The sequence below is a fragment of the Magallana gigas genome, chromosome 6 (genome assembly GCF_963853765.1).
Source record: "Magallana gigas chromosome 6, xbMagGiga1.1, whole genome shotgun sequence".
NCBI lineage: Eukaryota > Metazoa > Mollusca > Bivalvia > Ostreida > Ostreidae > Magallana > Magallana gigas.
The window spans coordinates 3,311,392-3,338,737 of NC_088858.1; the positions used below are offsets into that span (position 1 = coordinate 3,311,392).

Sequence of the window (27,346 nt, forward strand, 5' to 3'; positions counted from 1 at the left end):
GCATTCAGTAAATGTTGTGTTTGTTTTAAACAGCTACAGGAGCATAGTAACGAGGCTCAGTCGGAGGGGTTACAGATGTTGACGGACGCCATTCAAGAATGCTCATCAGAAATGGCCAGTCTTCTCCCAGACAAACTCTCAACCAACCATTACACCGAAATCAAAGACTTGATTCGTCAGAATCAACAGATACTAACAACCAATCAACAGATGCTAAAATCTCTGATGGTGCCAAAGTGACCCAGTGTTAATGACATTGTTATATTATCATTGCCTTGTAATCTGTAACAAGTGTCAACATATCGGAGGAAGTGAATTCTGCTGCTTCGTCCCGACCAATTGTGTCTCGATGTTTCCCTGCAATTTTTTCCTGACCATTTTGGTGTACAAAAGGGCTTTAACTTTTTTATTGAGATTTGTATCCATTTGGTTGTCATTCCCTTTTACATGATTGTATCAATTTATTATGGTATCTGTGGTCTATACATGTATCTGATTATTATCTATTGATTATTATACAATGTCTTGTATCAATTATTAACTTTGGTTTATCATGTTTGGTTTAATATTTTTTACTATATATTCCATGATTTTGCTTTGCATTGTTTTAATTGTGTTCACGATTCATTTATACTGAAGTAAGCTATGGTTGTGATGAATTAATGACAAAGTACCCGTGTCTAGTCATGCTCTGTCTCCTTGTACTCTGTCTGGTCAGTAGGTCACTGTCCGGTCAGTAGGTCACTGGTGTAGCTTGTTCATCAAGTGGCTGTGACATTTATCTTCTATAACAAACCCCAACCTCCAATAAAAATCTCAAGGAAACCATGGAAATTGCATGGTGGTAGAATGTCAAAAAATATACAAGTTCAATAACTCTTGGTCATGTAAAAATGTACATTCATTGGTATTTTTTTTTCTTAAATAGTTTGATCATAGCAATTTCCCCCCAAAAATGTTCTACCTCTTCTTTTTTACACTTGGTTGTGAAAACAGAGTGTTTTGTAGGATATGTTGAGATTTGTAGAAAAAAAAATCTTATGTAGTATATTTATATTTCCAGCAAATCTATCTTTTTTGTTAATTCAACATTAAGACATAAATTATCAAGACTAATCACCCATTTAAACTTTACTTTTAAATGTAAAAATAATTTTCAAAAAGAAATCCAAATTATAATTAAAATGCACAAAAATTCAGCATACTGTGCAGGACATACTTTACCAAATTTATGAAGCAATGCATTAATGCCAACAAGAGTCTTTAGTAGCAGTTCTTTCTGTTCCCAGATGATGTAAAATGATCTCAGTAATAACATGGACAGCTAAATGCCTAACATTCCATTCAGCAGATATTGTAAATACTGTTCTTATACTGACAGCAATAAACCCAGCTTAAATTCATGGGTCCTTCTAACCTTGGGGATATTTCTTATTTTTTTTCATTTACAGTTCTTAAGGTTGTCAGAAATATGTCGGGTGTTTGTGGGAAGTATTTGTAAAATATCGTCATCTTTCATCTGTAGAAAGTTAGAATTATGGGCTGTACAGGATGTCATGGAAACTGGGCGACCACCATGATGTGCCATAGAGGACAAATCATCACCATGGTGACAGTAATTTCATCATGTGACAAATGTTGGAGTGCTTTATGATCAATAAATGAAGTGCTTGTATATTTATGGAAACATGCTCTCATTCTATGCAAATGTGTTGACTATTTGTTACAATAAATTATTTAAATTTATATATGTGTTACATGTATCTTTGAATAACTATGAAAGAAGCAAAAATTGGACAGACAATTTCAAGACAAAATTACTGTGAACAGAGGAATTTAATAGTCTCAGATGGCAAGTATACATGTACAATGAAATTTTTCCAAATGTTAATCATATTGAAAAGGCCTAAAATAATAAAATTTCATCAGAAGATAATTTAACAGCTTGTTATATACATACTTTTTTTAGGACGGTGCTACAGTTAATTGTCTGTAGAATACATTACCAGGTACTAATTTTATGTTTCCCTACCAGAATTTTCATGCATGTTGATTGGATATTTGCATTATGCATAAGCTTTTATATCATATAGCTGTATCTAATTTTTACAGCTCAAACTTTCATGATCCCAAACTTTTCAGTGACAAGCAAAGCATGTTTTCCTTAATCTCAATAAAAATACAAAATCATACACTGATAAAATTACTTTGAGCTCATATCCATTTTTAATGGTTAAGCCATGCTTCAAGAGAGATACATGTACTTCTAAGATCCAGTAAATTATTTGCTTGTTTTGAGCCATCCTAAAATCTACTGGATAGGGAGGACTCAGTTTGACTTGATAATTGGACTTGCATAGTAAATGCATAGATCCAGATAATTTTTAGAAAAGGTTGGAGTGTTGTCCATGAAATACGGTAATTGTCCAGATCCCCAACCCTCTCTTTGAGACCAGCACATGCTTTATCTAAGTATTTGACATTAGGCATCATAATTCATTTATAACTCTAGCAAACATTAATTTTTACATGGTATTGGGTTTACTATACTACTGCATGGTAAAACTAAACATTCACAAAAAATTACTTTCAAATATTTTTTTTCTCCCACCAGACACCAAGATGTCGAATGCTCGGAGAAATGACAAACAATGGGCTGAAGGCTCACTTTATTTTTTCAACACTTACACAATTTTAAAAAAAATTACTCAAACTTATAACCAACATATAACAATGTAATTTAAAAGAGTTTCTACAAAGGATACAGTGGATTATTGTGGTGGCAATTTATGAGGAATACCAAATACATGTATTATGATTCATAAATTACATGTACATGTGTAATACTGTTTCAGAATTCGTTGCAAATATTAATTGATGGGCAGGGGAGCCAAATATTGAGGCACTTTTCAAAAATCAAACGTAATCTACATGTAATTACTGTTACACTTTATTGAATCAAAAACATGATCAAAATAATAGTTTATCAGGTAAGATAACTCAAACACAAATTAAAGTCTAGCTTTTTTAAAGTCTTCATAATCCTATAAAACTATGATCAATACATGTACCTACAACTCTGTTTGTCAGGATCCATTGCAGGAAGCAAGAAACATCTTGTGTTGTCTAATAGAAATATATTTGATTGAAATAAAATAAAATCTTCACTTGATCTATATCAAATGTCAACTATTGAAATGTAAGTCACTGGAGGTGGAGGCACTTCGGCCTGTAACTCCTAACACACATCACTGGTCCCCTCATTCAGCTGTTCCATCTATCAGCTGGCTGTTACTGGTTGTGACTGCGTAGCCGTCGTTGTGTCAGGGGCTGTTGGTTTAGCCGACTTTTTTGTGGGTTTACTGAGGATTTCGTAATGATATGCATCGTCAAAGAGTGGGTCGTCAGGTGATATTTCATCCACCTCATACCTACAACATCAAACAGACATAGGTTACCACAGAAAAACTTGTCACCATCTATTCTAACGTTTGTAAACAAATGTCATTTTACGTATATAACATCAGATGTGAGTGATAATATCTTTCATTCAATTAAAAAACTTTTTTGATGAAATATTATTTATATTATATATAAGGACTGATAGGTATTGGTTATAGGACAAAATTGTGTAAATACACAATGAGGTATTGTATTTTCTGACAGTAGCAGAATTATTATCTGTATATCATATTAAGCTGCATTTATAACTAAAATCTACAGGAGTAGAAATTTGTAACGATTACAGATAAATGAAAACACTCGAATTCTTACTTCATGGTTTTCTTGAAGAAATCCTGGGAAACTTTGTTATTCTTAAAAGTTGTTAGCATGACCTTTGTCATGTCTGTTCTGTAAGAAGAAAATATCACATGATCAAAATATACGTAATAATTGGTTCATTACAATTCAATAAACAACTTAAAGTGAAACAATTTTATTCACTATTTAGAACATTTTTTGGTAAAAGTTTTCAATTCAGGGGCAAATAAAAAGTTATAAATTCCAACCATTCATATAAATTTACTAAGGTAAAAAGGTGTTAGAAAACAAAATGGAACAAAGTGGATTTTGATTTGTATACTGAATATAAATGTAACTCACTTGAAGGCAAGTAACTCCAATATCTGCATTAAGAACTTCCCTAAACCTTTCCTCCGACATTCTGTTTCAAGTTGAATCTCATAGCTAAAATATACACAAAGACATAAGATTCATCTCATTTCACTTCTAAATGGAGACTTGTGAAACACATACACGTACTTATCAGCATTACGGAGATGTACATGGTAGATTTTCTATCAATGTGTTTTGCTTATTCTTAGAAATTGGTTGATATTTTCTTAAATATCATAAACAGCATATTCAGTCAAATCATAATATTTACATTCCAAATATTTTTTGCATGTAAAGTGTATGAAAAGCTACTGCAGTTATAAGACTGTAACACACACAGGGCACTCAAAGGTTAGAATGACTAGTTTTATTATGACGTCACAAACATTGAACGCTGTAAAATGCAACGTCACAAGCGAGAATCAAAGTTCACGCTTGTGGCTATTACAGTGGCTCTTCCATTAATTTGAACTTACTCTAAGGATAAAACAGAAATTTTGACGTTTAAATCACATTTGCAGACAAGGCAAGAAGTTTTAAAAAATGTAAATATAAGCATTAAATCATTATTTTTTGAAAGATATAGTCTCATAACTGTAGCGGTGTGTGCATACAAATTTTCATAACGCGCTAGCGCGCATTACTCAATTTGTATGCACGTATCGCTGCAGTTATGAGACTATATCTTTCAAAAAATAATGATTCAATGCTTAATTAAAATTCACAATGCTGTGTCTGGGGCCCTGTAATCTCACCAGTAAACGACTTCATCGTCGAGCTCCATATCAAAGCGGAAGTGAGTGAAGGCCACCGGTTTTCCTGTCGTGACGTCGAAGGCGACAAGGTACTGAGCTCTGTCCTCGGTCATTTCGGCGTGCTTATCTTTATCCTTCCACCCCCAGTCACTCTCCTCATACCTGTAATTAGTTCAGGTAACATTACAGGTAATAAATATAATTCATTGGAAATACATAGATTTTATATCTACATAACAGTTAATACCAGAAGTCTAATGTTATGATATGAATAAAACATCTCTTTTGATTATGACATGCAAAATTTGTGTATGATTTACCAAGAAGTATTTATTTCTGATAGTCTTTAAAATAACATTTTAAGGTAGCTCCATACTCGTAAAATTCTCTGAGGAAAGTTGAAAAACCGAATTGATTTCGACTTAATAGACTTAAATGTCATCAATTGTTAGAAAAAATATGCATGTCATCACACTTTTTGAGATGCCAGATAAACATAAACTAAAGCATATTTTAGCATTAGAAAAATGTATTTTTTTGTTGTTAAAAGTAAAATCTTGTAGGCAGAAATTTGTTTTTCTTGTTTAATTTTAATGTCAACTTTATCAGAAAACTAAAATTACAAAAATATTTTAAAACTAGTGGGTATTGTTTTTTTATACAAAAAAACACATGTCTCCCCTTCTCCCAAAGGATTGCAATATGGGGCAAATTTAATAAGTGAAAAAGAATGAAGTCAGCTATATGTTAGATATCATCCATATATGATACAGTTTAGAAAATGAATTAACTTGAGACACAAGATTGGTCAAGGTCAAAAATTATGGAGGCGTGCACTCCTTCTCAATACCATCTACCTATGTTCCAAGTTTGAAGTCTTAATGTCAAAAGCTATCCAAGTTACCACCCAGACAAAATTTAATTATTTTTAATTTGACCTTGAGTAAAACAAGGTCAAGGTCAAATATTAATCAATAGTACACCTCAGTGTATTATAATTAATCTTTGTGTAAAGTTTGAAGTCCTTCTGTCAAAGAATATTTAGGAGGTGAACAATGAAGTTTTTTCTAATTTGACCTTGAAATATAATTTTTAGGTCAAGGTCAAAAAATTTGGTTAGGTTGAACTGGACTATATACCATCTATGTATGATACAAGTTGAAAGATTGTATGATTAAGGAGTCTTGTGTTATGGTCCGGACTATATTTTTTATAAAACGCTTGACCTTGAAGAAGATAATAAGACAAGGTCAAAAATTTTGATGGCGTGCACTTCTTCTTAATACCATCTACCTACGTTCCAAGTTTGAAGTCTTAATGTCAAAAGGTATCTAAGTTATCACCCAGACAAAATTTAATTATTTTTTCTCAAGTTGACCTTGAGTAAAACAAGGTCAAGGTCAAATATTTATCAATAGTACACCTCAGTGTATTATAATTGTTCTTTGTGTAAAGTTTGAAGTCCTTCTGTCAAAGAATATTTAGGAGGTGAACAATGAAGTTTTTTCTAATTTGACCTTGAAATATAATTTTTAGGTCAAGGTCAAAAATTTTGGTAAGGTTGAACTGGACTATTTACCATCTATGTATGATACAAGTTAAAAGATTGTATGATTAAGGAGTCTTGTGTTATGGTCCGGACTATATTTTTTATAAAACGCTTGACCTTGAAGAAGATAATAGGTCAAGGTCAAAAATTTTGGTGGCGTGCACTCCTTCTCAATACCATCTACCTATGTTCCAAGTTTGAAGTCTTAATGTCAAAAGGTATCTAAGGTACCACCCAGACAAAATTTAATTATTTTTTCTCAAGTTGACCTTGAGTAAAACAAGGTCAAGATCAAATATTAATCAATAGTACACCTCAGTGTATTATAATTGTTCTTTGTGTAAAGTTTGAAGTCCTTCTGTCAAAGACTATTTAGGAGGTGAACAATGAAGTTTTTTCTGATTTGACCTTGAAATAAAATTTTAAGGTCAAGGTCAAAAATTTTGGTAAGGTTGAACTGGACTATATACCATCTATCTATGATACAAGTTAAAAGTTTGTATGTTTAAGGAATCTTGTGTTATAGTCCAAACTCTATTTTTTATAAAACGCTTGACCTTGAAAAAGAAAATAGGTCAAGGTCAAAAATTTTGGTGGCGTGCACTCCTTCTCAATACCATCTACCTATGTTCTAAGTTTGAAGTCTTAATGTCAAAGGGTATTTAAGTTACGGCTTGGACAAATTTGGATGAAGAAGAATAAGAAGAATAAGAAGAATAAGAAGAATAAGAAGAATAAGAAGAAGAATAAGAAAGTCGACAAAAACAATATGTCTCCCCTTTGAAAGGGGAGACATAATTAATCGTTGGAATAAGAAAAACTATAGCATTTAGACATACAACTGAGAGAAAAGTCAGAAAAAGAGTTATTTCCCCTTTGCATAGATAAAATATATAAACATTTGGAAATTTAGTATAAAATTAAGTGAGAAAATATCTTGAACCTACCAATAATTCTAATTACATCCATGTGATTATATTCAGATAAAATAAATAAAACTATCTTGCACAATTTTTAAAGAATTCAAAGTTTTACAAAAAAGTGTGACGTCACAGAACACTGGATCTACTTTAAATCATAATTAGCAAATCTGCAGCAAAATACACTAGTACAGGCTGTTTTTCTTTTACTTCGTTTTCAAAAACATAAGGTACATACAGTTTTTGCATGTTCGCCTTGGTGAGTTGGAATGCCCAGTCAACAAGATCTTTCTCCATATTGGCCACCTTCATGCACTCAATTCTCAAGTTCAGACTGAAACATAAGAAAACATGGCAATAGACTTACTAACTAACAAGTGGAATGGACCAATAAACGACAGACAAGGGGAAATTGCTTAACCTGATACCACCACCCCTCCCCTAGTTAAATCTTTAACAGACATCATATTTTACAAAATCTACACATGAACTAAGTCTATAAAAAATTTAAAACATTGGTAACTTAAATAAATAATATCATATCATCCTATCTACCGACCCAAATGTTAAATATGAGTTGGTAGAAGGCAAACCAAATTCTCTTAAAGGTGGCTTAAACCTCTGATATTAATCTCATTCTGACGATCTGCTGTCACTTGATTGGGCATCAATTGTCTTTATCATGTACACTTAACTTGGATAGAGAAAGATGTATAAACAGTGATAGGACTATTTGTTTCATAAATTTTGAGTTTTTTAGACCGATCAGTATGCTGGGAGCCTATAGGTTCCCATGTTCTATATGGTATCAAACAGAGATGAACTTACCCATTTCTTTCAAACTTTTTAAATGGTGACAACAGCTCCAAGGGATCAGCAATCTAAAGAACAATTATCAGGAATTAGTAAACAAAACTGACATGAAGAAATGAAAAATCTGTGTGTATGTTATATGCCATGTTTTGCCAAGATTTTAACATTTGGTTTCATTCTGGAATTATACAAAGTTTTGACAAATAAAACACCCTCCCCAACCACAGCGTCATCAATAATTCCAATAAGTTTTCAATTTCTCTATCCTTGAGGAAGTTTGTGGATTCAAAAGCCTGATTTGCAGCTACGCTATTGCGGTACATTCTGGTGCAAATGCAATGCAAGTACTTTTTCATTATTTTTTTTCTCAAAAGAGGAAGGGTACTGTTTATAATTTGACAATACATATTTATCATACCTTGTTTGCTGCCTCCACTTTAGCCAAAGAAACTTCTAACTTGGCATTCTCCTGTCAATATAATGAATATGTTAGCTACAGCACATGAACACAAGAATCCGGGTGGTTTCGCTCCGATCGCTTGTTCGCACTGAGTGGTTTCGCTCCGAATACATGATCGCCCCGAGTGGATTCGCCCGGATTGTATTAATAACCACTGCAATACACACTGCTTGTTGCTTCTGTTTTTAAATATGTAAATGAAATGTTTTAGAAAGTAATTTAGTTTAATTAGACAATAATTTTATACACATGCACGAACATCGCCTGAGCAGTTTAATTAGTCGGCAATTAATCCATCATCATTAAAACCGTTAAATAAATAGCTTTGATTGCGATCTAATTTGGAGAACTAAATGATGAGTATCTCAAGAATTTGTTAGCGCGTTTTTTTGGAACCAATATTCTGAAAGAGTATAGCAAAGAAATGGTCCGTGAATGCTGCCTCCACTGCCATAAGCTGCTGAGTACCTAAAATATAATGCATTATATGATATGATAGATTATAAAATGATTTAAATAATGCATAAAATTCCATAAGATGCCCGCATATACATGTTAAATTAATGTATTATTAATTATTTTTTCAATCGAACTTTGAATATTTTCTATTTTGCAAACTATATAATTTTTTTTTTATATGTCCATTTGGCCAATGCATATATATATTATCAATGTCGTATTTTGTAAACTGTTTATAATGACCATATATACCGGTATGTAGAAGAATAAATCGTTCTTAAGAATTTTCCCCTGTCAAATTAAATATTAAATCTTCCAGACTTATTCCAAACAGAGTAATTGTAAATATATATCAAATAGTGTTGATATACAGTATAAAAATAGCAATAACAAAAAGAAAATTAATTAATAAATCTTCCATACTATTTGATAAAGTTTATTTATTGATTTTTTAATAATATTGATTTTATAATAATAATCTCCATAAATATATTAAATAAGAAATGCCTAGACTAAACATTGTTTTATGAAGTGTCCTTAGTATAATTTTGAAAGAGATATACGTATATTAAATAATTTAAATAATATTGGTGTTGTATATATGTGTTTTCTCTATATTTTCTATGACTTTTATATTACAATATACACCATATAATTAAGTTAAAGAGAAATAGATGATAAAGATCACAACAGCATAATTATCTATATATACAAGATATATACTACATAATTAATTAAGAAAACCTTGCAAGTTATATGAACATTATACATAATTAAGTGAAATCACGGAAAATTGGCAAAAAATGATTTCACTCCAATGACAATGACATGACAAATGTTCATAAAAGCATTAAGAAAGCAATGTAAGTAATCATATGTTAAAATTTTACATAACTAAGTAAAATCACGGATATATATCAATGAAATGGCTAAAAATGCCTTCACTACACAAATGTTTATAAAAGGCATTATAGTCTGTCCCAAGTTATTGCTTCCATCACTTTTTGATGATTTTTAATAAAAATACAGATACCTGTAAAAGAAATACAATTGAAATCGATGAAAGGGAATATATCCAAGATATCTTCATTGAACAATTATCCCTTTTCACTCATTAAATTTCACAGGAACGAAAACAATTTTCTTACGGAGATTTATAATGGGAAATGTTTACATCTTTTCTCCATTCGGAATACACTCGGAATACATCGCGCAATTTTTTAACGCTATCATCTGGGCTTATTAATGGCTGATGCAATGCTAAATCTCCGTAGACTTTCAATTTTGGGATGTGTATTGAAACCTGAAGCGGTAGAGGGGGCGTTTCAAAACAGATAATCTGGACATTTTTCATATTAGCGGATGAACGTTGTTTGAGCACAAAGGTATTTACTATTATTGAAATATCAAGCAAAAAGTGGTGGAAGCAAAAACTCGGGACAGAGTATAAATAAAGACAGCTCGATTAGGTGAAATCACGATAATTTTAAATTATTCCATAAAACACAACGTGAGCAATTATGTGTGGTTTGCTTAGATCGATAAATACAGGTAATCCTTGATCGTTAATAATACTTATATAATATATTGAGATGGGGCGAAACCACTCGGCGCGAACAAGTGATCGGAGCGAAACCACCCGTTACCGAACACAACATCCAGAAAATGGGACTCGGTGTGACCCGATTCAGCGATTGCCCTCATACGTTTTGAACACCCTACATTATTAAATACAAGTGTGTAAGGCCTATGTACCTTTTAGTAGGTCCAAAATTATGCTAACCAGCTGCTAACATATCAACATTCTCACCTCCTTTCGTTTCTTCTTCTTTTCCTTTCCTTTTGCTGATTTACGCTAAAATGTCAAAGATCATATAACAGAAACTTATACAGATACATGATTATTAATAGGCAATCTTGTGTTGTGATTGATCTTACCCCCATGTCTAAGATTAATGTATCTTTGAAGATTTGTGGGTTTTTTGTGGAGAAAAACAGGTGCGACAAGTTGCTTTCCCGCGAATACTGTGTATGTGTTAAAACCGGAATGGTAAAGACTGTAGATTTCCGAGAAAAAAAACAGACGCAAAAAAAAAAAAAATTTAAAAAAATTATATAATAAATGTTTGAAATACTCCATTTCCGTACATACCAATATATGATGTATAATATTGTTACTTGATTGTAGCATTTATGATAACCTAATTTGCAGATAACAATATTTTTTTTTACAAAACTGATCTCTCAGTTTTTTGGACAATGTGAAAAAATATTGAAAGTTAATATAAAGACAAAATACGAGAGGTTTATTTTTGTTAGCTTTTTAACAATTACGACATATTGGTCATTTTTAGACTCTTTTAATTCTAAGAGCTGTGTATAAAGATAAAGAAAATGATGGAATCTCCAAGCTGAAATAGTTTGATTTTTGAGTTTGAGTTTTACGGGGGGGGGGGGGGGGGGTTACGGGGGGGGGGGGGAGCTTCCGTAATCACAAATCGGGAGCTCAAAACTTTGACCTTATGCAAATTGGGGGTGGGGGGGGGGGGGGTCTATCACCCCCTTCTAGATCTGCACATACGGGATAGGATTTAACATGTTTTTATAAGTTTTGGTGAAGTTTTGTTTTTTGTCAAGTAAAGATTGTTAAACGGAGGTATAGGTCCGTCCATGGTAGTCTAGATCACCAAGTATACCCCTGTCCTTTACTTTTATCAATACTGCCAATGTATAAATAATGTTTGCATAATAGTTTAATAACATGTATACTTCCATGGCATTTTCAAATTATTCTCAGTAGTAAAAATCAAAATATTTAAATTTTGTGCCCTAACAGACACGAAATTGTGGGCGGATGGGGGGTCGAACATCTATATCACCACCCCAATTATCTGGGGAAAAAATGGTTTCTGTTGTTTATTTTTCTTGTAGATTTTTCCTTGTCTGCCTACCGATGAATTTTCAATCTCAATCACAAAAACATGGTTCTATTACAATTATTTACTACAAGATCTTGAGTTGTGCACACTTTGAAAAATAGAATCAGAGGTCTGGGCAAATACACGAACAAATAGAGACTTCACTTGCATGTATTAAAAATGAGTGCTTTACTTCATTAAATTTGAGTTTGAATTTCAAATATACCACAGCTCCTCTTATTATGTGCAGAATATTGACTGTCTCAACAACATGCAGGCGACCAATCTCAACCGGCAGACTATCACCCTTAGGCCCAAGCCTAATTCTCGGTCTGATTTAAGTTCTTGAGAAGTCTCCAAAACTTTTTTCAACAATTCACTTTATTTCTCGATAAGAAGTAGAAAATCGATTTCGTCGGCAAGTGCCTAATTAGTTCATCCACTCTATTAATCCATTTTATTGTTAATCTGTTTAATTAAGATAATCCATTTCAACACACTCTGCAAAAAGTTGCAATTCAAACAATATGGAGATTAAAATACCCGGCATTAAAACCTCTGGTTCGGTGCATGCCGAGTTGAGTGTGTAGCGATGTTAGATTGGGCGGCTCGTTGTGTCTTGGTTTTAGGTAATCTCTTGTGATCAGTAGATGTCGACAGTCTTGTGAACAAAGACGTTTGTGCAGAAACTGTTGACAGATTGTCATAGTTGTCCTGTCGTCACACACAACTAGTGCTTGGTAACGACGACCTGAGAGAAAACGGGAAACTGCGGACCTGACAGAAGACAAGAGGATGCTCAGAACGGAACTTAGCCTTCCCCCGATCTACGGGGCTACAAGGTAAGGACCACTTGCTGTTTTGTTTTTAAATTCATTTGTGGTTGTATCATATGGTTGTATCATGAGCAACAATATAACTAGGTTTATTTACTAGTATGTGTACATGACTTAAAAGTTAATATGCAAAATAAAACACAGATTACTATAGCCATACCAGACAACACCATCGATAGCTGAAGAATATCATGCGACTGGAACTCTACTCCAGTAAACCATCGTATATCAAATTTAAGTAATCATTTAGATAATGTTAAAGATAAAGCATTCTACTTTGATATTGTAGAATTTAAGATATTTCGAAAATGGAAAAATTGGCCACACATTGCTGTGAAATGACAGTCGTTTATGACACATACCGCAACTTTCAATATCGACCCATTTCAAGTAAAATTTAACGAACAAGTGAAACATTACGTGTATTGGATGTCCAGAAAGATGATAATTTTAAAAGAATTTTGTACGACAGAAGTTGTAACATTTTTATATTAGGGTTGGTCGGGTTAATGTTATTAACATAATACGTATTGATTATCAAAAGCTGATTATGACATTGGGTTAGCGTTAACTAATTCATTATTGAGACATAAACAATTCAGTAATTATTTAGAATGACCCGAGATGCTCTTTTATCGTCTATATCGTGTTCAAGACAGGAAAGGAAGGGAATATGGGCGGTGGTAGTGGGGGGGGGGGGGGTAGCATGAAGAGACTGAGCTTCTTCGAGGTGACGAGAATATTTGTATATTATTGTTATTTTCAAGTCACAGTCTAGCCATGCGCGGATCCAGAATTTTTTCCGGGGGGAAGGGGGGGGATCCGAAGGATAATTCTGTTTGCCTGGGAGGGGGGGGGGGGGGGTCCGAGGCATATTTGCGATAATTTTACTATGTAAATTTGATAAATTTTCATTTTCCGGGGGGGGGGGTCGGGACCCCCCTCTAGATCCTCGCATGCTAGCATTAATCTTATGTGATGTTCTAATCATGTTATGGACTCATGTATTTCGGGTTAAAGAAACGCAAAGTGAGAAGAGATTTATTTACAATATACTCCATAAACGCTTGACAACAGAGCTTGCTACATTTGGTAAATCTGTCAGCACTCTGAGGCGGGCAGTGATTTTTAAGATTGAGACAATGCTTCCGCTGACTGGAATGGTCGTCACATTAGTCGGCTTTGTCGGAGATGGTGCCCCCGTGAATGGACTTGATGGGGTTTAATCTCTGTGGGTCATCTGCAGACGTTCAACAACATTATACCATTGAGAAATGTGGGCCAGACGACGGGCGGGCATAAAACACAACAATCACATCGTCAACATGCCGCAGCCATAAATCTCCAAACATGACACAGGAATGTTTGCTCAATTTTATAACCTTTTTACAATATAATGAATCTCAAACAAGACTAAGTATAAAACTGAGCTGACGAGACTCTGTATCTCAATATAGAGAGTTACCTTTCTTTCATCTCATATGAGGTACATGAAACGAGACTTACCAGGTACCAAATTTGAGCGGATCTATATATAAAGGTTGGAGGGGGTGGGGTGGATGGTTCGAAAAATTCAAACTTATTGAATTCCCACGGTAAAATTGCAGATAATAGGCTCAGACCCCCACCATCCTCCCCCCTAGCAAACCCAGTTATCCCACGGACCCCATCCGGAAATTTCTTTGATCCTCGCATGAATACTAAATACTAAAAAGTATATTTTTCGAACTTGACTGCAAATATTTTGCAAAGATTTACATGCTCATGGTAACGTTATGCATTTTCTCAAAATGTTTTTTTAAAGTTTTCTTCAGCTTTTAAAAAATGTAATATTTGATTGATCTTTATCTAATAAAATATGATTTCATGCACTACAGAAAAACCGATATATTAATGATTATCTTACCTAAATCATTCTGGTAATTTTTTTTCCTCAGAAAAACTATATTTTATTTTCTTCTTTTTTTGAAAGGGGGGGGGGGGTAAAAAAACAAAATGAGGTCAACATCAGATGGATTTGGTTTGGCAACCTATGAAATATTCGCTCTGAAAATCAAGTGTTACCTAAGAGATACATAATCAATCGATTATTTTTTACAAGTATTATCCAATATAAGTCGTTTCATAACTACTGCAGGGTGTATGGACAATATCTGTGTAATTATCAATTGCTGAGCATGTTTCCTCATTGTGTTTAAACGGCTAGTTAGACATGGGCATTATATATTATATTGACATCCACTGAGCACTTCTCTTTTATTTTTTTTCAAAGAAATTCCACTTTGCTCTTACAACTTTTGACAAAACCGAATCATGATCTTACTAGTTTAAATCAATTTGTCTGCGCATAATTTATACAAGTATATATACCTTTGCACCTTAAACTGTTTATAACCGCCTTTAAGAGGGCTCGGTGGTATCTAGACTATATTAATCTCCTTGAAATAAAGAGCGGTGTATAAAACAATGTAGGAAAATATTTACACTTAAAAGCTATACTATTTTGAGGTTTTTCTTTACTCAGTCTGACACAGGTAATGACTTAAATACAGCTTTTTCTGCGCTAGATCTGATGACAATTTGTTGAGCATCCATGCAGCCTCCCTAACACATTATCTAGCAGTGGTCAGTTTGTCAACTGACAACGTTTAATCAAATAGAAACCTATAATGAAGTATGTCTTATGTTATTCTGAGGCTAACTGTACAATGGATTATTTGGGGATAATTTGAAACTTCACTACATTCGGTAGAGAGCATGGACTGAAAAGACAAGACATCCATTTAGGTTGTAATAACCTTCCATATATGGAAGAACTGGCTGTTCCTTGTATTGCGACGTCATGGTCCACAATAAAGATTTTCTACGTATTGTTAATCAATTTATAAGAATTTTCGAACAGAGATCCAGAAAGAGATGTTAATAGAACCAGCAAAATGCTATCTACTGTAATTCTTACTGTATACTAGTATTGCTAATAAGGAATCAATCATTTTATTACCAGTAACCTGTCAATCTGATTGATTAACCTTTTGTGATGGGTTATGTAATTTTTTCTGCAATGCTCCCTACCTTCATACTCACATGAACCACCACCAAAGAAAGTATTTCACAGTTTAGTAAGGCTTTTTAAAGTTAAACTTGATTGTTACGGAGTTGGATTCTTATTTTGAATTTAGGTTCGTAAGCTTCCTTTTTATTAACGTTTTTTGAAATTTTAGATCGGAACATACACATGGGATAAAACAGATTATCTACAATTTCCAATTGCCCCCAATATATCTTATTTATATTTTAAACAGGTGCACATGGTTTAAACCTACTTGGAACGAACCCCTTTCAATTTCCAAGCACAAAGTAAACTTCTCAATTAAACCAGATAAAAACTTTTAAAATATTTCAATCCATCTTACTTACACAATGTGTACTGTAACAGTTAATCATATAATTAAGGTGGACTTTAAAAGCTATAGGACCGTCGTTAATTCAAACATTTAAATTTCTCCCGTCAAACGTGTAAGCTTGGAACAGTTTTCTTTTCACTGCATTGTAAATCAGCTCTTTACCCCGCTGAGGCTTACGGAGCGGTTTAAAGTCTTTGACGTATTTGCTCTGTGTATAATCGTTGGAATTGCAGTCCTTTGGAGCAGCCGTGTACCCATTGTGGATTACTTCTGTTCTATTGATATCTGAATCTATTACATTTCCGGTCTGTATCCAGGGTAACCGCTTACCCTTCCCTGACCGGAAGAGACACAAACTGATTCAGACCTTTTCTCCGTGTTTGATGTCATTCATTGAGTGAAAGTGTTTCTTCTCTAATGATCATTTGACACATTTGTTCAAAATGCCCGGACATAGAAGACCATATACTTCTTTAGAGGGATATGACGTGTAAGTATCTCGATAGTGTTTCTATGGCAACTTATTTCTATAGTTAAACGGAAGGTTTAATCTTAAAAGAATACTGTTGCTTATTTTAAAAGAAATCTTAAAATTCACTCGACTTACAGCGAAAATACAGACTGTTTTGACTTGTCACATACTAGTAATTGACAAATTATTTATTAAATTGCTTATATTTATTAGTTTTCTTTCATAAATATTCAAGTCTGAGCAATTTTTATGTCAAGGACACACATTAGTAGACGAATGATCAGGGACTTAATCTGATATGATCGCCAGATAGATATCTTTTTAAATATTGAAATTAATATCTATATTGATCACTGGGCTGCTTGAGTCTGCGCTATTTAAACTTCTTAAAATTCAGAGGTTCGTGTTCTAATTACTCCATGATAAAACCGCGGCCTTCGTTCAGGGGCAAGTTTTAACCCAACATTTATAATGAAGAATTCAGTCTTACAGATTGATTTTTTGATCTTTAAGAACTCAATCTTTTCACTTCTTTAGGAAACCTAAGGCTCAGACATGACTGGTGTGTTAAAGGTTCATTCATTGTGTCTTAGGCACTTCCACGGTTGCGTAATAGATTACATACACTTATTGCGCTAATACTCTTATTCCATTCATTCTGTGGAAACAGAATGTGTCCAAATACTGAAACAATCTTTTAAAATTATCTCGTTTTCAATTTTATCTAATTGATTAATTGAATATTTCCCGATTGATTTAGGAGCTGCCAGCCAGGCGAGCGAATGGCGTGCGATAGGGCTTATTCACGCCAATGCATTATGCCGATATTCGCATTGAAACGCGCGGGAGACAAAGATGTATTTCAATACCTTATCCTATAGACAGGTATACGGACATTGATACTTGAAATAGAATTCAACTCCGAGGCGAGTGTCATTGATTTGTAGAAGGAATTTAACACCTAAGTCAATATTGCACCTTCCATTGTTCGATGGTACCGATTCCTGAGTTGCCAACATCCGATATTCTCATTGATATACCGGTATATCTGCTGGTTATACTTTAAGATACTCAGAATCATCTCAAATTTGATTGTTTTGTGAACAATGTAAACAGTATTGGTCAGTTGTACGATAGTTTTTTTCCTCTTAAGCAGGTAGCATCGTTTTCCAATTGGCTTGTATTTATTTATTTTACTCTATATTAATATCAGAAAAAGTACATTTAAAAAGAAAGTTAGGGTGTGTGTGTGTGGGTGTGGGGGGGGGGGGGGGGGGGGGTAGGACAGGCAGTCTTTTGCTAAACATAGTCACATTAAAGTTTTTGGCATAAATCTAATCGGTCCACTGTAAAGTCTGTCTTTTGGAAGCGACACCTAAATTGAGTTCAGTTCATTCTTACCTCAATTTTCTCCATACACTGTATAACACTATACACTGTATAACACTATACACTGTATAACACTATACACTGTATAACACTATACACTGTATAACACTATACACTGTATAACACTATACACTGTATAACAATTACTGGAGCTTTGATATAACGTAAAATATTATAAGGATTTAATGGATTGGAAAGTGGCGCTGGTATTACCCCGTCCTTGGTATTATTTAGGTTTGTAAATAAATTAAAAAAATCTTTTATGTAGCTCTATTCTGTTGATTTAATTGAATTTATATATTGCTCAATTCTGCGAAGGCTTACAAACCCTTGAATAAGGCAAATAAGTGGCAGTTTTCAATTTTTAGAGAGAGATAACGTCATTCTAAATCATGTGATGCCAAAGGATTCACCAGTTTAAAAACAGCGGCAATTCCTTAAGTTTATCATCAGACGATAAACACTGTTTTTGATATAGTTAAGACAACTTTTTCACCCAGAAAAAACAGTCAAAACAATGATTAATGACAACAAATTATTCCACGCTTTGTGTAAATAATGGTTCTATTTAATGACAAATGTCCTTTGGTTGACTGATTGTCAATCTGTTTAGATGACAGTTCTGTATAGGTCTTACTTTCATGTTTATAAAATACCAATTTATAATGGGCCCAAGGTTTGGTTCTTTTTGATAAAGAAATACACAAAAATATTAATTGTATTGAAAATTACCATGCCTTGAATGATGGTTAATTTGATCTTACAATGGTTATGAAAAAACCCACATTGATTTAGAGCTTTGATGCTTGTCCTGTCATATTTAATGCAATTTTGTGGCAAAAGCATGCCTGGGAAACATTAAGATAATGAGTATAAAAATAGTTGAAAATGCTCTCTGTAGAACCATGCAACTTTCTGCATAAGAAACACATTAATAACTGCTGTTTAGTTTACTCAAAAGAATACCAGGTAACACGAATTGTAGAACCATTGTTCAGATAAGAATTACTAGTACTTGTCCAGTTTACGTTCTAGCTCTAAACATTAGGGTTTTTTCTCCGTAGTTGTTTCTCTTTTCAGTGACTTAAGGTTTGCATGTAAGATTGCCATAAATATAGAGAAGATCTCCAAACTTCAGGAAAATCCACTGAACAGTCGCTGTAACATTACCTGTGCACTACCTCTTTAGTAGACGGGTAGACAAGTCTTTGAAATAAATGCGTAGTTTCCCTGGAGAAAAAAGGAAATATGTTGAATTATTTATTTGTTGTGAATACACAACAGATATCTAACTACACACTGTTAAGACTTGTCCAAGTTTTTGTCAAGTTTCAGTCGAACTAGTATCATGACGTTTTTTGTGGGTGCCCCAGAAAAATAGACAATTTCACAAAATCTGTGGTAATGCAGCGACCTGAACGACACGGCACGCCCAGAAACGTCGTCTGGCTGGACACGTCTAATCTGGACATCGTGCTCCGCAGACGCCGGACGCCGCGTCACTTCAGTGGCAGGTGCGTGTCCGAGTCAGTGGAACGTTTATGTCCGAGTCAGTGGTTTCTGAGGTCAAAGGGCGGTTTATATCAGTGTCCGAGGTCATGAATAGGTCCGGTAGAAGTGGAAAAAAAATTGTCAGTGTCAAAAAGCAGGGCTTTTTTCGAGTCATTGGTATCTGAGGTTTGTGTTAGTGGGTCAAAGGAATGTCAGATTCATAAGAATGTTTATGTCAGTGGCCGAGGTCAAAGAAACGTTTGGTTAAGTGTGAGAGGAAGGTTTGTTTCAAAGCCAACGGAAGATTTATGTTTCTTATTTGTGAATGAGTTCTTGACTGTGGTTGAGTTTCGCTAGGAATGAGTTGGATATGTATGTCGAGTTTAAACATCTAACGTATGTAAATGTATATATGTACGTATATAACGTGGCTTTACTTTTCCTACTTGAGCGTCTGTTTGTCTGTTCAACAGGTACCCCTCCGATGTGTACCAGACCAATGATTATGACGATGGGATGATGTATCCCCCCGCGAATGAAGGACCCTACTCTGGTCGATACACCCCTATGAAGGAGGGTCGGGGAACTCCCCTCAGAAGGTCAAACACAGTGGTGCTGGGGTCAAGGCCATCCTCAAGGATAAATCTAGGAACACAGGTAAGGCTACTCACAGGTATTGTGTACTACATTCGCTCAGACAAGGCTTCTCACAGGTACTTGTGTACTACATTCGCTCAGACAATTTCCTTACCTCTATTCTTTCTATAAGTGTATTGATTACAATGTATATCAACAAATTCGAGTAGAATATTCCCTTTATTGTTCATCAGTAGAATATGTCAATAATCTTGTAAACTTGGTAAAACATTTTTGAAGGATACATTTATTTTAATGTGTAAATTATTTTATATCATTGTGCTTTCACGGGACAATTTAGGATAACGTTCAGAGGGTAAGTTGAAAAGTAACAACAAAATATAGATCAAACAGGAAATGATAGCATATCATCTAATGACATCATACAATGTGGTATTATTAGAAGTATACCACATGGCATCATAATGGTATACCACTTCAAACACTTTGCAATTTATGTACAGCAAATGAGAGGAAAGCGATATTTAAACTTACAAAGAATTAAAGGCATTCAACCACAAAAAAAAAGTGAAAGTGAAAAATGACTTTTTTAAAAACCTCTTGGTAATCAATATAAAATGTTGCTTCTCATGAAACATTATTTGCAGTAAAGGTTTGCTTTAAAAGTCTTAACCATTGCATGCAGTTGACATGTTGACATAAACTGTAGCTTAACTTTATCGTGTGTGATCTTGTTTCTTTGTTTACTTTAGGTATATTACTATTAATCTAATGATCACGAGGCAATTTGCATGCATTAAAATAAAGGTCTTGAAATAACATTCCTCATTCTTTAAGAAGCGTTTCTTCCTTTACAAGGCCGTACACTAGCGTAAGAAATCTTTATATGCTGACTGTTAGTAAAGTATGGCCCCAAAAAGACACGGGCCATTTTATCGATATGATAATTAGATCTTTAATCTGTTTTATTGATTGTGTTGAATTATTTGTGCAGTACGGGGACTACCTACGGCCGGTAAACAGTCTATGTAGCACCACCAACAGATGCCTTACCATCCAAGGGCACCTGCCAACGCTCGCTATCAAACAATCTAAACGTCTTATCGTATTTGATCAAAATTAAAAATTAAGCAACGCTGCACTTTTAAGTTAAAGGTCTCTGGAAACTTGTAAGGCAACTGTTGGTGTAGGTTCGTTTGTATGACGAACGGAAGGTGGCGGATCGTGTACTAAGCTTAGGTCGAGAGAAAACTTGTAGAAATTGGAACGTTTGTAAATAGGCTAGAAGCGATGGATGGGAGTGTTGCCTTAAATCAAAATCTAACAGTTGTCATGTATGTAACGTGTATATTAAAATTATATACATGTATATGTATTACAGACTAATTCTTTACTTAAAATCTTCTAACTGAATGATACTTCATGTATTAATAATGGAAATGGTCAACATATTTAAATCAATGTAGTGGTATGAAATGTTATGTATGAATAGGATGTGTTTTAAAAGAAAATGAAATCAAGAAAGAAAAGTGCAGTCATTGAGATTAAAGAAGTGTCCAATTTTAGTGTAAAAAAGATCGAAGCCAAAAATTTTAATTTATCACTATGATCTCCCCCGCAGACCGATTCTCGACTTTTCTACCCGGACATCAACAATCGTCTACAGACACCCGCCCCTCCCACTCCTCAGCCAATCAGAAGAGAGCGCACTTTTGGCGGGTTTTCTCAGAGCGACAATGACATGGACCCTTTCACCAAACAGTACTACACCCGTATGTGGAAACAGAACATGTCCCCCGAGAACATGTAAGTGTCATGGCGAGTATAAACTGCATATCGTAATCACAAACAAGGTGTTATTGTATAGTGTACTCTCGTCAAGTTGTAAACGTTCTGCCCAATATTTGGGATTATGTGGCTGATTCAATATACATGTATCATTTAAATATCAGAAGAATTTCACGAAGCATTAAAAATAAACAACTTGTTTTTTAATTACAATGCACTATACATTTTCTTGAACTCCCTATCCCCTTATCAGAGAGATATACCTTAAGAGGTAGATCTAGCAGAACCTGTTTCTTTGTTCGCCGTCTGGAACTTTCCCGGAAAAACAATCTTTCAAGTAAATACATCACTTTAAATTAGATGTTTTTGACTCTTTACAGGAATTTATACAGAATGGGAAGAGCAGGTGGACGATGGAGACACATTACGTCATGTACAGCTAGTTCCGGTAGTCATTTGGCATTTGTTGAGGGTAAGTCTCAAAAAGTGATAATTTGAGCAAATCATTAGTATACATGTATATTTTGTAAAGTATCTAGTGATATACAGGTATTTGAATAAAAACCTGATTTGGCTATTTCAGGTACGGTAAAACAAGTAGACAACCGGTTGGTGATGCCGCGAGCGATTGAACCCGCCAAAATCCCCGTGCCCCAGACAATCAACAGGGTGCACTCGAGTAAGAAGAACAAACTGAACACGACCTACAACCAGCACGCCAAGAATGGCTTCAAGTACTGGTACCAGGAGCAGAACAAACCCATGGACCGTAAGTATCTCTTAGTGATGACCTCCAGTCAATGAATGACTGACCATCTTATATTAAACAGGTCCTGTCAGAGAAAAAAAATATCAGAGAATTAGTAGAGTAGACATTGAATATAAACCAGTTGCGAATTGCAATGAGGAACTGTATTTTTAGAAAAGGGGGAAATATATCAAATACTTGTAGACTACCAACTGCAAATATGCTAATTGATTTTTGGATATAATTACATCACGAAAAAAGCCCTTTGTTTACATTTAGCAAAGAGCCTTTTTTTTTAATATTGTTTATTTTCCATCAAAATTAAAATTTAAACAAGAAATGGTTTTTTCCAATATTTACCCTATGCAAACTATAGATAGTGTTTCATTGGTCTCTTTTATTCTAAGCACCGAAAACAGGCACATTTTTAAATCAATCAACAAAACTGCATGAAACTTTAATTAGAAATAGTTATGGTGACTTCACACTTTCCTCTTGGTACACAGGCCTGGAGCTGAGCGTATATTACTAGAACCATCAGGTAGTTATATAGATCTACGTATAACCCTATATAGCAGACCAACTCTGGTCTCTCTACTGCGGTATTATCTGTCTTTTCCTCCTACATATATAATCGCTGTACATGTAAGCTAGTTTATCTTAAGAATTCATTTATTTATTTATCTTTTTTTTTGCAAATGTAAACTGCACCATTTTTTCTTCCAGTTACTTTATCACGCCTCTCTACAAATCACTCAAATTATTCAAATTTCTCAAATTAATTCCATACTCATAACCTTCATGCGATCATCTATCATAATGTTGCATTGTTTACTGAACTTCATCAAAAAGGTTAAATTGCTAAACTTTTTTGTATCTTATCTAGTTTACATACGATATTTACCGCGAGACTATAACATGGACGAGACTTTGTGGGATAGCCTCGTTAGCAGCAGCAAAGTTTCGGTAAATGTTGCAGACTGCAGTTCAGACTGGATGCCAGTTCGGGGGAGGGGGCGGGGGGGGGGGGGGGGGGGGGTAAGAAGCATGGTTGCTGAATGTTAAGAATCTAGTCGGGATTACACTATTGGATAAGAATTAGGCACACATTTTTTTATTTATAATTTCGACCTCTTGTAATTCAATGTTGTTGAATGGTAGGGTATCTAGACGACTATGATGGTTATGTGGCGGAGGAATCAGATAGCGACTGAGGTAAAGGTGTGGGCATTGATTGTTTCCAGAAGTAACCAGTCCCTATACCTCTGTCCCTTACACTGTGTTGTCGGAAACCCTTCGGAATCTACTAGCATACTTATATTACCCCATTTATCAGAATACTAGTATACCCCAATCACTTGAATCAATTTTCACTCTATACTAAATTTACAGAGTACATTCCTGATATGGACCAATCCGTATCAGAGCATCTGACAGAATAAGGTAACCTTTGTGACCATCACGTGTTCTGTCGCGCACGCGCACTAAATCACGAGACAATCATCGGAGAAAGAATAAATTATTTTGAGTGACCAGTAGGCAACATTTCAGTGCGTGTAGTAGATGATACTTTTCAAGCTAGTATAGTTAATTCATTCCTCGAACGATTTCTCGTGGTTTTTGGTTTTAGACAATGCGGTGTCGTGTGATTTCACATACATGTCAATATTTTTGCATGAGCCTGTTGGAAATGGCATTTATATTGTACACAAAAATGCTTTAACTTTTTTCTTTCTTGTACAATTGGTTTATTGGTAGAAAGTCTGCACGTAATGTTGAAACAAGTGACATTTAATTAACACTACAAAGTATATAATTGACGCACTGCAAGGTTCTGGTGCTTTTTGACATGTATGAGAAATACAAGATGTCTGCGATGTCCAATAAGTACTTTTAATTAGTAGTAAGAACTGTAATAATGACACTTCTTGTTCCCATTTTTATTTTCAGTTTGGGCCATAGAAGACATTAAAAACCATGAATAGACAATTTTGGTAATAGAAATGTGATTCATCAAACTCTTATTGGGGAAAACAGAAAGCGAAACTGTGATAGATTTATAGTCATGTTAAGGCAGATAGCAACATTTAAGCTGGCACTCGGTCTGATAGTGTGATGTTAACTAATTCCTTTGACAGTGGGCTTGCGGAAGTCGCTAGGAGCCTATGGTCGCTGGCTGGGGGTACCGGGAGAGGCTCTCATCCCCCCACCCCCCGTGTTCTAGCTTTTGGTGGCGGAAGAGGGTATATCTTGACAGGATGTCAAACGCATGCGCTCTTTTATTTGTTTTATTTCAATGTGTGTTCGTGGTGTTCCCTGAACATTATAACGTGCTGTTTAATAGTGTAAAAACATGTCTATAAGTAGAATGTTGTTGGTTGTTTTGGATGTCTTGATCGTTCTACTAACAAATCCTTTCAGAGATTTTTGTTTTTCCACAAGGCATGTGTATGGCTTGCCCGTTAGTATCTCTTTCACAGCATGCATATATAGAATCTCACAGACTTTCACAACGTGTAAAGAGATGTGTTCTTTTCAGCTTAATTACCATTATTTGTTATCAAATTAATTGATAGATACTCACTGAGGCCGTTTTAACTTTATCAATTTGTGGCATGACGAATAAAGCATGTAGCGACTGAAATTAATTGCATGGAAACAAAATCATAGCTTTTATTTACTACTTCTACTAATAATAATGATTAAGAAAAAGTAGACCTTTTATATATTTATTACAAGTTAATTTGGTTGATGTAAACATGCGCAAAACAAAAGAATATATTCTTTTAAGTTATTTTAATTCAGTGATAGTTAACGTTTTTTATATTCTGAGTTAATTTTATGATTTTACTCATGAATTGCCAAACTTTCTTACCCTATCTGGAACTATCAAAGCAAAGCCTCCGCTTTTTGGATTGATGTCATGTGACTTATTTTGACGTCATAAGATGGTGACACTGAAACTTTTCTTTGTTTCAGTGGCATCCCGTTTTCGATTGAAGGCACGCTTGCTGGAGAGGGGGGTTTGGTGAAGCACGCACTACCCAGAAACAAGCACATTCGTTGTAAAATGTTTCCCACCCTTCAGATTTTTTATCGCAATATTAAGAAAGACATAGAATTTATTATTTATTTTTTTTCATAAACAATACACTGTATTTTATTTGACATTTCATAGATATTTATTTGTTTTTTATTTATTACTTTATATTTGTAAAAAAGAAGAAAAAAAAAACATTTTGCAACATCAAACTGTTCAATAATTAATCTTTTGCACTGGTGTTGACTTAAACACACACGTGTAGAACAGTTTCGTCCGACATTTGCTCACTGTTGAGAGACGCTGTAGGATTCAGTCGGTGGCCATCAGTATTGACTAGCTTACCTGTTGCTTTCTGTTATTGTATACAATGTGATGAGGAGATCTAAGTACCATTATCATGAAATATACAGTTGCAAACACTTGTTTGTTTTTTTTTAAAGCGACAACAAGCGGATACGAGCAAAGGAAACAAATGTTACCCGAGTACCATTGATACCAAGGTCATATTTAACATTTATGAGAACTAAGACAATGACTGATACTGATGACTGATACTATACAAGTTTCGATCAGATTTATATGAACTTGCAATTTAAAAATTCAAACAGCAAGGTCGAATTCCAGTGTGTGACCTCTAGTATAATGGAAGGCAAGGTCAAGGTGCGGTCTGACAAAAACGTGGCCCCATTTTGTGTGTCACTGAGAGAGAGAGAGAGAGAGAGAGAGAGAGAGAGAGAGAGAGAGAGAGAGAGAGAGAGAGCACAAGTCTGAGGAGGTCTGTTGTCTTCATTATGACTTTTTATAAACATTTGATGAGTTCAATATGACCTGTAGTACGTCATATAAATGTAATATTACAGATACAAAGAACAGGGTATGGTCATTTTATCGACAATATGAACTTGCAAATATTTAAGGAATAAGGAATCATTCTTTGAGTATTATGAGGTGATAATTTCGGTCGGGCGTGGTCAAATCAAATAAAGCCTGAAGGGCTTTATGATAGAAATGACTACACTCCGACCGAAATAATCACCTCATAATATACAAAGAATGTATGATTCATTATTACTTAAATATTTGCAAGTTCATATTATTTCCAATTTGTACACTTTAAAACAACATTATTTTAAAGGCTTCATTTTTTCATGTAGCACATGTTATTTACTAATTAAGTACTACGCGGTGCAGCCATTACCGTTTTTCGGTTATTCTATAAGACACGCCCATTTTGTGTTGCTCATGTTTTATGAAGTTATTGAGTTTTAGGGTTCAAAATTGATTTGTAATGTTATCACAGACAAAGACAGTTGAAAATGTAAATATCTAAACAGCAAGGCGGAAGTTCAGTGTACGTAACTGACACAACGGGCAAAGTGGTGTCTTATAAAAAGGAGGGATCTATATACTTGACGATAGTCAACAAACCTTGTGGACTCTCACACACTGAGAGAAAGCTCAAGGTTTATGGACTACAGTGTGTGTTCTTGTATAATTATGACAGAAAAGGCCATATTCGTACAATTACTTCAATGTTATGGTTTGACCTTAAAGTTATTTACAACTGACAGAAAGCAGAGTTTTAAAA

At 34.4% G+C, this 27,346-nt stretch overlaps 3 protein-coding genes across 25 annotated transcripts in view; 2 read left to right on the top strand and 1 right to left on the bottom strand.

Moving 5' to 3' along the window:
- LOC105346167 (mitogen-activated protein kinase-binding protein 1) overlaps window positions 1–1,746 on the top strand; it is a 38,744-nt gene extending 36,998 nt beyond the window's left edge. For all 8 annotated transcript variants that reach the window (XM_066088180.1, XM_020074473.3, XM_020074476.3 and 5 more), the window contains one exon: window positions 34–1,746. In XM_066088180.1, the coding sequence (XP_065944252.1) occupies window positions 34–240 (207 nt within the window). In that variant the 3' untranslated portion in view covers window positions 241–1,746. The remainder of the gene's footprint in view (window positions 1–33) is intronic.
- Window positions 1,747–2,657: 911 nt separating this feature from the next.
- On the bottom strand, window positions 2,658–11,115 carry LOC105346166 (N-alpha-acetyltransferase 40). The gene is made up of 9 exons (XM_011454645.4): window positions 11,011–11,115; window positions 10,883–10,927; window positions 8,572–8,622; window positions 8,169–8,221; window positions 7,579–7,674; window positions 4,872–5,033; window positions 4,105–4,188; window positions 3,775–3,852; window positions 2,658–3,431 (listed from the first exon to the last, which is right to left on the bottom strand). Exons 1-9 carry the CDS (start codon window positions 11,014–11,016, stop codon window positions 3,281–3,283), a joined length of 726 nt encoding a protein of 241 aa, XP_011452947.3. The 5' UTR covers window positions 11,017–11,115; the 3' UTR covers window positions 2,658–3,280.
- A 1,454-nt stretch (window positions 11,116–12,569) lies between these two features.
- On the top strand, window positions 12,570–26,180 carry LOC105346164 (uncharacterized). Of its 16 annotated transcripts, XR_004601401.2 has the most exons (10): window positions 19,461–19,605; window positions 20,056–20,239; window positions 20,520–20,534; window positions 21,174–21,194; window positions 21,801–21,985; window positions 22,348–22,439; window positions 22,551–22,736; window positions 23,222–23,256; window positions 24,666–24,709; window positions 25,695–26,180. XR_004601401.2 is itself a non-coding variant. In XM_011454632.4 (9 exons), exons 1-9 carry the CDS (start codon window positions 12,786–12,788, stop codon window positions 25,713–25,715), a joined length of 831 nt encoding a protein of 276 aa, XP_011452934.3. In that variant the 5' UTR covers window positions 12,570–12,785; the 3' UTR covers window positions 25,716–26,180. The 16 variants fall into 16 exon arrangements, 15 of the variants coding, with proteins under 15 accessions (XP_011452934.3, XP_011452936.3, XP_011452933.3 ...); XM_011454632.4 differs by lacking the exons at window positions 19,461–19,605; window positions 23,222–23,256; window positions 24,666–24,709 and adding exons at window positions 12,570–12,832; window positions 23,602–23,681; XM_011454631.4 differs by lacking the exons at window positions 19,461–19,605; window positions 23,222–23,256; window positions 24,666–24,709 and adding exons at window positions 16,341–16,720; window positions 23,602–23,681.
- The last annotated feature ends 1,166 nt before the right edge of the window (window positions 26,181–27,346 follow it).